Source organism: Morus notabilis, unplaced genomic scaffold (genome assembly GCF_000414095.1).
Source record: "Morus notabilis unplaced genomic scaffold, ASM41409v2 Scaffold2335, whole genome shotgun sequence".
Lineage (NCBI taxonomy): Eukaryota > Viridiplantae > Streptophyta > Magnoliopsida > Rosales > Moraceae > Morus > Morus notabilis.
Window position 1 is genome coordinate 1 of NW_010366032.1, and position 12,032 is coordinate 12,032.

The 12,032-nt window shown below is 33.1% G+C and overlaps 2 protein-coding genes across 2 annotated transcripts; both read left to right on the forward strand.

The window, feature by feature from the left end:
• The first annotated feature begins 2,077 nt into the window (after positions 1 to 2,077).
• Positions 2,078 to 5,315, forward strand: LOC21385695 (ubiquitin-conjugating enzyme E2 4). Its single transcript, XM_010109145.2, has 7 exons — positions 2,078 to 2,174; positions 2,699 to 2,771; positions 3,300 to 3,379; positions 3,802 to 3,916; positions 4,129 to 4,181; positions 4,372 to 4,500; positions 4,907 to 5,315. Exons 2-7 carry the CDS (start codon positions 2,728 to 2,730, stop codon positions 5,044 to 5,046), a joined length of 561 nt encoding a protein of 186 aa, XP_010107447.1. The 5' UTR covers positions 2,078 to 2,174; positions 2,699 to 2,727; the 3' UTR covers positions 5,047 to 5,315.
• A 1,893-nt stretch (positions 5,316 to 7,208) lies between these two features.
• Positions 7,209 to 9,718, forward strand: LOC21385696 (probable inactive receptor kinase At2g26730). The gene is made up of 2 exons (XM_010109146.1): positions 7,209 to 8,499; positions 9,135 to 9,718. Exons 1-2 carry the CDS (start codon positions 7,209 to 7,211, stop codon positions 9,716 to 9,718), a joined length of 1,875 nt encoding a protein of 624 aa, XP_010107448.1.
• Positions 9,719 to 12,032: the final 2,314 nt, after the last annotated feature.

Consider the following 12,032-nt stretch of genomic DNA (forward strand, 5'->3'; position numbering starts at 1 on the left):
ACTTGAAGCTCTTCTTAAACTACATGACACATAGCTTATATATATATATGTATGTATGTATGTATATATATATATATATATACACATATATATACTAGCTAAATGTATTGTACATATAGTTTCTATCTTGTTTCTTTGTTATATTCAACTATTTTTTTTATGTGTTTCTTTTATTGGGTTTTTTTTTGGATTTGTAATCCTCAAGGACTAGAGGTTTGTAACATTGTATATAGATGTATATTCTTGGTCTTGGTGTCTGAGATTTTTCTTTCATGGTTAATTAGAATATTTTTTTTAGTAGAAATACATAGTTTTGGTTTAATTCACGAATTGCACGAACCAAGATAATGGAGTGAAAATGAGAATTATTGAATGGAAAATTGACCAGAAGAAACCACTAGATAGATACATGCACTAACTAATAAACGACACCTTTCTATTATCAGTGAAAAACGACATGTTTTTTGTGTTTGTCAAATAAATAAAGGCCAAGAAGCTAATATGGACATAATTACCTTAGCTCTCCATCCCTAAAAACACACATTTCGTCCCCTTTTTTTCCCCCTTTTCTAAGAAAATGACTGAATTATCCGTCTTCCTTCTCATAAAACCATTTATTGCTATTAAAAAGCCCCCTTTTTTTTTTTTTTTTTTTTTTTTTCAAATCATAGCAAAAGTGCCAAACTGGTAGACACAGACTGATATAGATATTTAAGTTTACCTCAAATCTTGCACTAGGCCAAAACAATGGTTTTTAACCCTTTCATGGATATGGGACAATATTCTATGTATGGCCTCCCTGAAAAAAGGTCTGAATAAGCGCTATCAAAGCAAAAATTATACAAGGAACTTTTAAAAATTAAAGTTATAGAAGTATATTGCAATACAGGAAATGGGCAATTCATTTTTGAATTATTGTCAAGACAATATTAGAGAAGGATTCTAAATCATTAGTAGTTTTGTAACATATCCAAAACATTTGCATGACAAAATGGTGGCTAAAATAATATAATCTTTTTGGTAGAAATAAATAATAGAGATTTTAAACTTTGAGCTGATAGTTGAGCCAAAAAAAAAAAAATCAGATATTGCCTATTGGCGTTGAATTCAAGCAATGCCAAAGGCATTTCCAATCCTTTCAAAAAAAAAAAAAAAAAGGAAAAAAAAAGTCATTTCCAATCATGACCCCATTATGTTGACATAAACATAAACACATAAACTCTTGACAAAGTCTTGAAGCTTTCTAATCGTCATCCTTTCCATTGTATTTATTTCCTAGTTAAAAAATGGTTAATAATGTAGAAGTGTAAACATGTTTATTATAAATAAATTACATATTTATATGGCTAGTTTTGCTAAATATATTTTATACGTCTAGCTGGTAGTTAGTTTCTCTTTTTTCTCTCTTTACAATAGATTTTGCCTTTTTCAACAAGTAAAAGAACAAACTTATTTCCCAAGCAAAAAGAACAAACTCATCAAATATGTAATTTACAAAATGCCAACCTATTAGATATCACAGTAATGACAACTTTCCATCTAATAATGATATTAAATTCAATAACTTATTTCTACCTCTAAAAAACAATCACTCATTTCTGTGCATAAATAATCAAAATAGAGTTAAAGAACTCTACCAAAAAATAAAAAAGAATAATACATTATATGCATTTCTTAAAAAAAATGTATTTTTTTCTCTTTGGAGTAATAACTTATATGAAAATTCTACTTTTTATATGGGAAGAATTCTTCTATTGGATATATGAAAAATTACTTTACCTTACATTTTAGCAATTTTATATAATCTTTTATTTTAATGTGAGTCTGTAAAAATTTCTAATTTGTATTTTTGTTAGTGCAAGAAGAAAAGGGTAACTCCCAGGATTAATTATCGCTAATTAAAATTATAGTTAACCCAAATTTCGGACCACGTTGTGTTTAGACACCCATCATTTCAACACGTGCTCATGAAGACTTATATTAATGTGTTTTATTTACAATTAACATGTCACCATTTCTCTCTCATTTCTCCGTACAGTTTTCTCTCTTTTTAATCTTCTCTTCTTTTCCATTTTTTCTTTCCTTTGGTTCTCTGCGAATCTACAAATCACAAGGCTCGACCCATCAACAAGTTGTTTATAATCTGTCCGAGAAAATTCAGTTTCTGTTTTAAGGTACCCAGTTTTCCTTTTTCTGTTTTTTTTTTTAATCTTTTCCATTTTCTGTTATTTTTGTAGCAAACGAACAGAAGTCAAATCTGAATCCTTATTTGTGTTTTTAGTCAGATGGGTAGGCTGTAGATCTTAACAAGATTGCATTTTTTTTCCTCGCACATGCAGTGCTGGAGTTTATAACAATTTGAACCCACATTTTGACATTTGTTTTCTCTATGTATTTTAATGGATATGTTGATAATTCTTTGGTCAGAAGATATGGTGTAGAAAATATCTGTATCTGGGTTTTTAACTGGTTGTTCTAAAACGGCGCAAAAAATCATAATTTTCTGTTTTTCAATTCATCTTCAGTAAAGAAAAATGAAAAAACAAAAAGAAATAAATGGAGGAAAGCCAAAATGTGGATAAGATTCTATGCTTATATCTTCTGGTCATACTTTGAGGGTGAAGATTGTCCAATTATAAACTTTTTTTTGTTTTTAATTTCCAAAATGTGAACTTTTAACTTTTATTTATTTTGGCAGGTTGTGGAATTAGTTTTGTTTGGATCAAAATGTCTTCTCCAAGTAAAAGAAGAGAGATGGATGTCATGAAGTTGTAAGTTGCTCTTTCTTATTACCCCTAATTGGCAAGTGATAGATCTACATTATTGTTGTTAGTGCAGTTATCTGGTTTTCATATGAGTTGACTTTAGAGTAAATTGATGGTAACATTGCTAAGGGTATTCTCTGTTTCTGGTGCAAAAGGAAATATGGAAAAATGCTTCAAATTTGTGGTGTGGAATTCTCTTTTTCTGTTATGAATTAAAACGTTTACATTACTAACGATAGCAATGAGCTAAAGAAAGACAATGAAGCACACGTAAGATTTATAGTGGTTTATTCTCAATGTGAGTGTTGCGTCCACTTTCAATTTCCGTGGAATCACACACATAACGCCTCCACACACTCGACACTTTCTAGTTGTAGCAACTTTCCCCCTCTCTCATAGGCTTCTGGGAGGATCAGAACGCTTCATCTTTCACAACTGTTTGGCTAATCATTTTACGCTTACATTAAGCTTATGGTTTGGTTTTTTTTTTTTTTTTTTTTAATTTATTTATGACATTATGTTAATGCTATCCAGGATGATGAGTGATTACAATGTGGAGACAATAAATGATGGACTCAATGAGTTCAATGTGGAATTCCATGGTCCAAAAGACAGTAAGGTTTTCTCACTCTTCTACTTCCTAATCACGTATGCTTTTCGAGATGAACTTTTGTGTGTGTGTGTGTGTTGATGGGTGTGTGTGTGTGTGTGTGTGTGTGTGTGTGTGTTGATGGGTGCTTACATCGAACAATGAAACATTTTAAAATGCACAAGCTGTTTCATGTAAAGCAGAATATGGATTTAGTTCCTTGGAATTTATAAGCAAAAGATATATGAAAAGCTTTTCTCTTGGTCGCTAACTTGAATATTCTGACTTTAGAAAGTGGAAACAGTTCGATAACTCTCTCTTTCTCATGTTTTCAATACTTCTTAGTTCTTTCACAGAGTAGTGCTCTTGCAGCCACATTTTCGTTTGAAATATTACTTTTTTTGTTACTAAGTTTAGCTAACATGATTATGGTGGTTACACTTGTAGGCCTCTATGAAGGTGGGTTTTGGAAAATACGTGTTGAGCTTCCTGATGCTTATCCTTACAAGTCTCCTTCTATTGGATTTGTGAACAAGATTTTCCACCCAAATGTTGATGAATTGTAAGCATATTTTTGCTTTAGGATCTTTTGATTGCTAAAAGGTCCCATTTCTGTTGCTCAAAATACACATGGATTGTTAAGTTTCTTATAGTAATCTCGATATAGTTGCTTTATGGTCTTTTCTACTAACAAGTTGAAAGTTGGTCTGATGTCGTATTATGCGTTAATCTTTTTGTCAATAGAACTGACTGTTTCCTGTGAATGATTTGCAGATCTGGTGCTGTCTGCTTAGATGTAATCAATCAATCATGGAGTCCAATGTTCGGTATTTATCATCCCATCTTAGGAAAAAACTGAGTTCCATTTATATTAAATTGTGGAGACTCAAACACATTGTATTGTATTATGCTTCTCCCTTTCACAAATTGGTGAAAAATTCTCTTTCTATTATTTTACTTTCTACCCTTTTCTCCTTTTGAATTCACGTCTCCATCTTTTTTCTTTTGCTACCACAGATCTTCTAAATGTTTTTGAAGTTTTCCTTCCACAACTTTTACTGTATCCAAATCCTTCCGACCCACTCAATGGTGATGCCGCGTCATTGATGATGAAGAATCGGAAGCTATATGATCAGAAAGTGAAAGGTGAAAATTTTATGTATAATTAACCCCTTTTCCATTTGTGTATGCTCAGTATTCAGTAAATAGAATGAAAAAAAGTTTGCTTTATCAAATTCTTTAAACTGACCCTTAAGAATGGGTGGGAGATGCATGTGAAAGAGTGCATGGTGACGGAAAAAAGTTGTGAGTTTTCATGAATCTGATTTTTCCTTCTCCTTTGGAGGCGTTTCTAGGATACAGAAAATCACTCAAATTAAAAAGACATTCTGAAAAGAAGATGTTTGAGGGAAATTTGTAGTTTTGCTTCATATTTAAACTGATGAAAACAAAGGGAAATGTTCACCTTCACATGTCTTTCGTGTCATTCCGGATATTGTAAAAGAATCAAAGACCAAATATATGTTTACCTTCTATTGATTTGTGATCACAGAATACTGCGAGAAATATGCGAAAAAGGAGCATATTGTCAACATGACACCAGAAGAGGAGAGTGGTGATGAAGAGCACACTGCCGATGAAGAAAGTGATCAAAGTGACGATGATGATATTGCTGGTCATGCAGACCTGTAATGGTAGTTGGGGGCTATTTTATAATCTTTTCATGTAAGCCCTTCTTTACAGCAGCAGTATAACACATACCTATTAGATTCCCACCATTTAATTGCAATCCTATTTGTAGACTAAATTTAATTTATTTGTAAAAATCAGGAACTGTGTAAGAAGTTGTATCTTTCAGATCTCACAAGAGATGCAATGGAAAATAGAGAGATGGAAAGGAACCATTGAATATTTCTGTCATTTGTCACTCTCTTTCATGTTATATTTAGATATGTTATTCCTCTGTTAGCCAATCTTACTTTTTTTTTTTTTTTTTTTTTTTTTTTTTTTTTTTAGACCACCAATGCTTTCAAAGAGCCAAAATGCAATTATTGTACCCTTAAGTGTAAAACAAAAGGCCAAGTTTAGGCATTGGTTTAGTATGAACAACTGTTAAAATGTTGAATAATTCTTCCTGATCTTCAAGAGACTAAAATAAGACATTTTGGGACGTTAAAGAGGTAGGTTAACTCTATCTAGGACAATGTAATTAGACCGCCACAAATGGAAAAGGAAAGAATTCCCAGTGTAAATTGAACAATTGCCATGATTAATTAAGACATTAGGAGGGGCTCATACTTGGCCTTTGAAATTAAAATTCACTTGGATGTTTACAATCAGTTTAATTTAATTGCACTGTGAATTACAGTCTAGAGGTAAGATGAATAGCTGGATTTGCTCTTTGATCCCTGAAAAGGCATGGAAGAATTTGATATCATGATATTACAAGTCAATATGTCTGCAATGCATGGGTGTTTTAACTGCATAATGAATACTGAGATGCCCTTGATGTAGAATACAATACGATTGTTCACGTTCTAACAATATCTTTTGAAAAAAAAATAAATAAAAAAAAAAAATTAACATGATATTAGAGTAAATTGTCCCGTTTCGAATCTTAGTAATCGTAATTTCATAACTTTATCATGCGTGTGCCTATTGTCTCTTTGATACGGCCATAGTAGGCATGTTGAGTTCTTTGTTTAGGGCCCGTTTGGTATAGTTTGTGTTTTTAAGTAGTAGAAGAAACGAAGCTTAAGTTGGGACTTTTTTATTAATATTTGGATAGTGCTGAAAAGTACTTTTATATTTAAGAAGAGTTTTTGAACTTGTTTGGGTAAAAAAATTAAAAACACTTATTGTTATAAAAAGTAATGTAATAAAAGGATATAGAAAGGATATTTAATTTGTTGTTCACAAATAAAAGGTTAAAAATATAAATAAAAAAACTTTTCATAAGTACAAGGAGATTATTTGTTTTAAAAGTGCTTAAAAAACTAAAAACACTTTAAGGTTGTCTATCTAAATAGATTCAAAAGTATAAGGAGATGATTTGTTTTAAAAGTGCTTAAAAAAACTAAAAACACTTTAAGGTTGTCTATCTAAATAGATTCAAAAGTAATTTTTAGACTAAATAAGTTAAAAGCAGCTTTTTTTTAAGTCAATCTAAACAGGTTTTAGTTTGGCTAACTCATAAAGGAGAAGGGTTGAAATATAATACTAATTTTGACCAATTTCCTAACCGCATGAGCTTTTACGAGAATTGGTAGACTAAAATGGGAGACACCAAACTATATGTTAAATTTCTTCTCGTGATAAATTAGTACCCACATAACATATTTTTATCATTGAAATTTAAACTTCTTATTGTAGTAAATTAGTTGCAATTCCATTTTCTTTTAGTAGAAATCCCAAAAAATTTATCGGTACAAAGAAACGGGTTAGATCAATAAGAAAGTTCCATTTGTCTATGTGACCCTTGGCCGAATAAAATCTTAGTAGAATCCAGTCTGTCCTGAATGCTCTTTCTAGTTACACTTCTAACCCGTCTAAACTTTTTTGTTTAATAAATTAATCAAATTGTTATCTCTTTCAAAAACGGTAAAAGAAAGAGACACTATATAATAATGTTATTAAGAACCATCAAGTACTGTTTAAAGTAAACGACTTGACTATTTCAACTTGCCGGCTCCTAAAAAAAGTCCTTAATTCACAAATCACGAAAATGAATATGACAAACCAGTCTTTGTTAGTATCGGCCATATTGGCATTTTTAGCATTGCAAGTTTGATAAATAGAAAACCAAACCACAAAAGAAGCGGTTCTCCACTGAATCTCTACTTTCTTATCAGAAAATGAAAAGAGTTCCCATCTGGGCAATCTCCATTTTGATCCTTCTCACTTTTCAAAGATCGAACTCGGTGGAGGACGACGTGAAGAAGGCGCTGATCGAGTTCATGGACAAGCTTTCACATGGGACTGCAGAGAGACCAAGCAACTGGGGTTGGAACATGACTTCAGACCCTTGCAGAGACAAATGGATTGGTGTTATTTGTGATGATGGGCTTAACAAGGTGAAGAGAATAGTCCTCGAAGATCTCAATCTAACGGGAGCTTTTGATGCAAATTCTTTTTGCACTGTGAAGTCCATTACAGTCCTGAGTCTACAACGCAACAAGATCATTGGACAGATTCCAAGTGAGATCGAGAACTGCCAGTCCTTGACTCATTTGTACTTGACCGGAAATCAATTCTACGGAAAACTTCCCGAGTCGCTTTCCATGTTAAGCAACTTGAAAAGATTGTATATAAGAGATAACAACTTCTATGGAGAGCTTCCAAATCTTCCGCGCATATCAGGCTTGACAGCTTTCCTGGCCGAGAACAACCAGCTAAGTGGTCAAATACCGCCTTTTGATTTCCCAAACTTCGATTACTTCAACGTCTCCAACAACAACTTCAGTGGACCAGTTCCTGATGTGCAAGGCAAATTCAAAGATACTAGCTTCTTGGGCAATCCTTACTTGTGTGGAAAGTCACTGCCAAATGATTGTCCACCAATAACTACTAAACAGAAGCCAAGAAAGTCTTCATCTAAGCAGATTCTTGTCTATTCAGGTTATGTAATTCTTAGCTTGGTTGTTTTGCTCTTTGCCATATTCAAGTTCCTCATAAAAAAGAAGCCTAAAGAAGAAAAGAAAGACGAGGTTAAGAAGCAGAATGTTGCACTAGATAAAAATAGTACCATGCCTAGTACTATCACTTCCTCGGAATTCAGGAATGGCAAGTCAGAATACTCTTTGACATCCATTGAAAGTGGGAGGATTCCTTCTCTTATAGTTTTGATGAGTTCTATGACTAGTGGTTTGACATTTGAGGAGTTGCTTAAAGCTCCAGCTGAGTTACTTGGGAGAGGAAAACATGGAAGCCTTTACAAGGTCATGCTTGATAATGGGGTGTTCTTGGCTGTGAAGAGGATCAAGGATTGGGGGATTTCGTGCAAGGATTTCGATAGGCAGGTGAGGAGGTTGGACCAAGTGAGGCATCAGAATGTGCTGCCACCCATTGCTTTTTATTGCTCGAGGCAAGAAAAGCTCTTGGTTTATGAGTATCAGCAAAATGGTAGTCTCTTCAAACTTCTCCATGGTAAGTAGGTAACTTCACTTCTCACCGCAGGTAATATTTTGTGTTTTCTTGATGATGCTGTGCAAAGGGTTGTCTTCTTTTTGTAATAGAAGGTAAAATTAGAGTAGTCAATGACATTATAAAGTAAAAGAATGTTGACTAGGTTACAACCAAATAAGACATTAATGGCCTTTACTATGGTATAAAGTGCTTCTCTAGGTAGATTTTTCTAATTTTGTCATGGTTTAATTTTTAAAGACCCTGTTAAACATAGACTTGTTTCAAAACAAAGTATGTACAACACGGTATATTAGAACATAAAACTATTATTGGCACACCTCATACCAGCGTAAACTTTTTACGAGAATTGATAAACTAACATGGTATTAGAACAAAGGTCTTGAGTATCACCTTATACGTTTGCTCATTGTCCGGCCTACACAGGGACCCACCTCCTATCAGCTTAAGCTTTTGGGATAATTTGTAAACTAACTTCACTTTTACTTTATATTTTAATTTATAACTATGACTTAATCACCTTGGTTAATATGTTGGCTGCTTCAGAAAATTCTAGTGAAAAGCATAAAAAAAGTTATTATCCATATCCTGTGGTTGAAATGGTATCCACCTTTGTTTTGTTTTGCTGATCATGTCAGGATCTCAAAGTGGGCAAATATTTGAGTGGGGGAGTAGACTAAGTGTTGCAGCCAGTATTGCTGAGGCAATGGCCTTCATGCATGAGGAGCTTCATGAGGATGGCATTGCTCATGGCAACCTAAAGTCCATGAACATTCTCTTCAACAAGACCATGGATCCTTGCATTAGTGAATATGGTCTCATGGTTGTTGAGAACCAAGACCAGTCATTTCTCTCTCCACTCAACAGCATAATAACACAAGAGGACTTTGATGGGGCCCCACCATATAGCACCTTCAAGGTTGACATCTATGCCCTTGGGGTGATTCTTTTGGAGCTTCTTACTGGGAAGTTGGTTCAGAAAAATGGGTTTGATTTGCCTGGTTGGGTTCAGTCAGTGTTGAGAGAGGAATGGACTGTTGAAGTGTTTGATAATGCCTTGATCTCAGAAGGCGCTAGTGAAGAAAGGATGGTGAACTTGTTGCAAGTTGCACTTAAGTGCATAAATCCTTCTCCTAATGAAAGGCCTAAAATGGGCCAAGTTTTTCAGATGATAAATGCCATAAAAGAGGAGGAAGAGAAATCCATATCATTTGCACCATGAAAAGAAGAAGCAATGTTATCATTAATAGAAAAAACAAGTTAGACTTGTTTTTTTTTTTATTCTTATTTATATATTTTTGTTATCTATGATGTATGAAGGGCATTACAACAATTCTTTTCTTTTGTACGTATGGTTTTTACATGTAGTTGTGTTTTCATTTTAGCATGTCCCGAGAGTTAGAAATTTTGTTTGAGTTGAGGCATTTGGATATGATATCAAACAGATCAGGAAAGAAAAAAACAAGAATGTTGTTATTATGTATTCTTTAACTTATCAATCTATCCTTTACAAAAAATTAATTAACCAATAAATGCAAGGTTATTTCATTAAGCAACTTTATTTTGCATAACTCTAGATCTTAACTTAGTAAATAGTATAATCTGGAATTAAATTCCTTCTCCTCAGTCCTTACAATTCTTACGAAATTAAGTTAACAAAACAATGGAATGATTAAGTTCCAATTCCTGTACATTCCTTTTATAATTCCAATTATTTCTCTTAAAATATGGATTAGTAGTTGCACTAGTTCGTTGTAGTTTCATCCTCTGGTGAGTTTAAGCTAGTTTGTCTTTTACAAAGGAAAGGGACATCAACTCAACTCAGTCACAATAGAGAGCAAAGATGCCCTTAGCAGATGTGACAAAATGCACTAGAAGAAAAGAGTATCAAATCCAACTTTTTCTTACCCTCTTTTTTCTTTTTGTCTGGCAGCTTCTCAAGGATCATATGGGGTTTTCACCAAGAGTAATGTAATTTAGAAGACTAGTATTTTAAGATTAATGCACACGAGTTTGGTGTCTTGGACAATTCAAAATCCAAATATTTAGTCACCTAATTGTTTAGAAATTTAGGACCCGTTTAAAAGTATATTCAAACTATAATTCTTGATTTTAACGTTTAAAATTTAAATTTTTTATGAGAGAAAAATACTGTAGCAAAATTAATAATTTGAGTTTGAGTATATAAAATAAACGAGCTCTTAATGATTGTGATGATCACTAGGTGACAAACTGGACTTTTTTGGTCACGGATAACTTTTAGTTTTTTGTGTAATCTTAACAAATACTTTTTAAAAGTTTATGAATCAAGATTTTTATTCTTTATTCTTAATTCATAATTTTTTTTTTTTTTTTTAAGAAAATCCATACTCCTATACGTTGTGTTTTATCAAATTAGTAGATTATCACTTTAATTTTTAAATGACACAAATCAGTACCTTGTGTTTTTCAGGAAATATCCTTCAAGTAATTCTGCTCATTTTTGTAAGACTTAAAATGCCCTTTATCTTTTAAATAAAAACTCCATATCAATTATTTTTAATGCATAAAATTTTAAAAGTAACAAAAAATAAGAAGCAAAAAAGACTTGTATGTCCCTTTTTGAGAATAATGCACTTTTTTATTTTTATTTTTTCCTTTTCTCTTTTAACATAACTTCAGTTAGAAAGGATAGAATTGAGATGTTTTATCTTGAAAAGACCTCAAGTAGCTAAGGATATTTTTTTTAAAAAAACAAGACACATATTTAGTGTTGGGGGATTTTCCACCCGCGATGCATGGTCATGTCACATGCCCATGACAACTACTTTAATCGGGAATGAGGGAAAACCCTAGTTCTAGTAAAGACCGAATACAATGACATGGACAAATGTCTGTATCGATTGAGGTAAGGCTTAAACCTCCATTGAAAGCATGATCGAGATCGTTAGAGAACTTCGACGTGCTAAGACCGAAATGGATTGAGATAAGAAAACAGTGTGAATGACGCATCAAGGGCAAGTAATGTCCTATAGCCATGGCACATGCCATCCCCTTCTCTCAACTAATGCGATCAACGAGGATAAAACATGTGTAAAGAGAATATTAGTTGATCAACGAGGATAAAACATGTGTAAAGAGAATAACTGAATTGAAAGGGACATCAACTGGATTAGAAAATTTCTCAAGAACCTTCCAAAGACAGAATGTCCAAAGGAAACCCTAATGCATAAAGGAATGTGACGTGTCATGATCATAAGAAATCAGGAACGTTCATCCGATCATGACACTCAATTTATAAATAAAATAAAATGAGATCAACTTGAAAAAGGACATCTTCTGAAGCCTCTTCTTCTTTGGCCTTATTGTTACTCCACTTCTTGAGCATTTGCCTTACTTGAGCGTCGGAGTGCTTCTACAGGGCAACCTCCGGTGCCCCTCATCTGTGGAGTTACTTAAAGAGGAGCGGAAGAAGGCTGAGTTGCCCCAAAAGTCTGTTTGGAAAACCACAGACATCTAGAAGTTGATGTTTGAAAACCACACAAACATTTAGTATT

Excerpts from the sequence above, each read along its gene's own strand:
- LOC21385695 (XM_010109145.2), top strand. The coding sequence starts at position 2,728 with ATGTCTTCTCCAAGTAAAAGAAGAGAGATGGATGTCATGAAGTT. Across the intron at positions 3,380-3,801 it reads ATTCCATGGTCCAAAAGACA|GCCTCTATGAAGGTGGGTTT; the intron begins GTAAGGTTTTCT and ends TTACACTTGTAG. Across the intron at positions 4,182-4,371 it reads ATCATGGAGTCCAATGTTCG|ATCTTCTAAATGTTTTTGAA; the intron begins GTATTTATCATC and ends TTGCTACCACAG.
- LOC21385696 (XM_010109146.1), top strand. The coding sequence starts at position 7,209 with ATGAAAAGAGTTCCCATCTGGGCAATCTCCATTTTGATCCTTCTCACT. Across the intron at positions 8,500-9,134 it reads TCTCTTCAAACTTCTCCATG|GATCTCAAAGTGGGCAAATA; the intron begins GTAAGTAGGTAA and ends TGATCATGTCAG.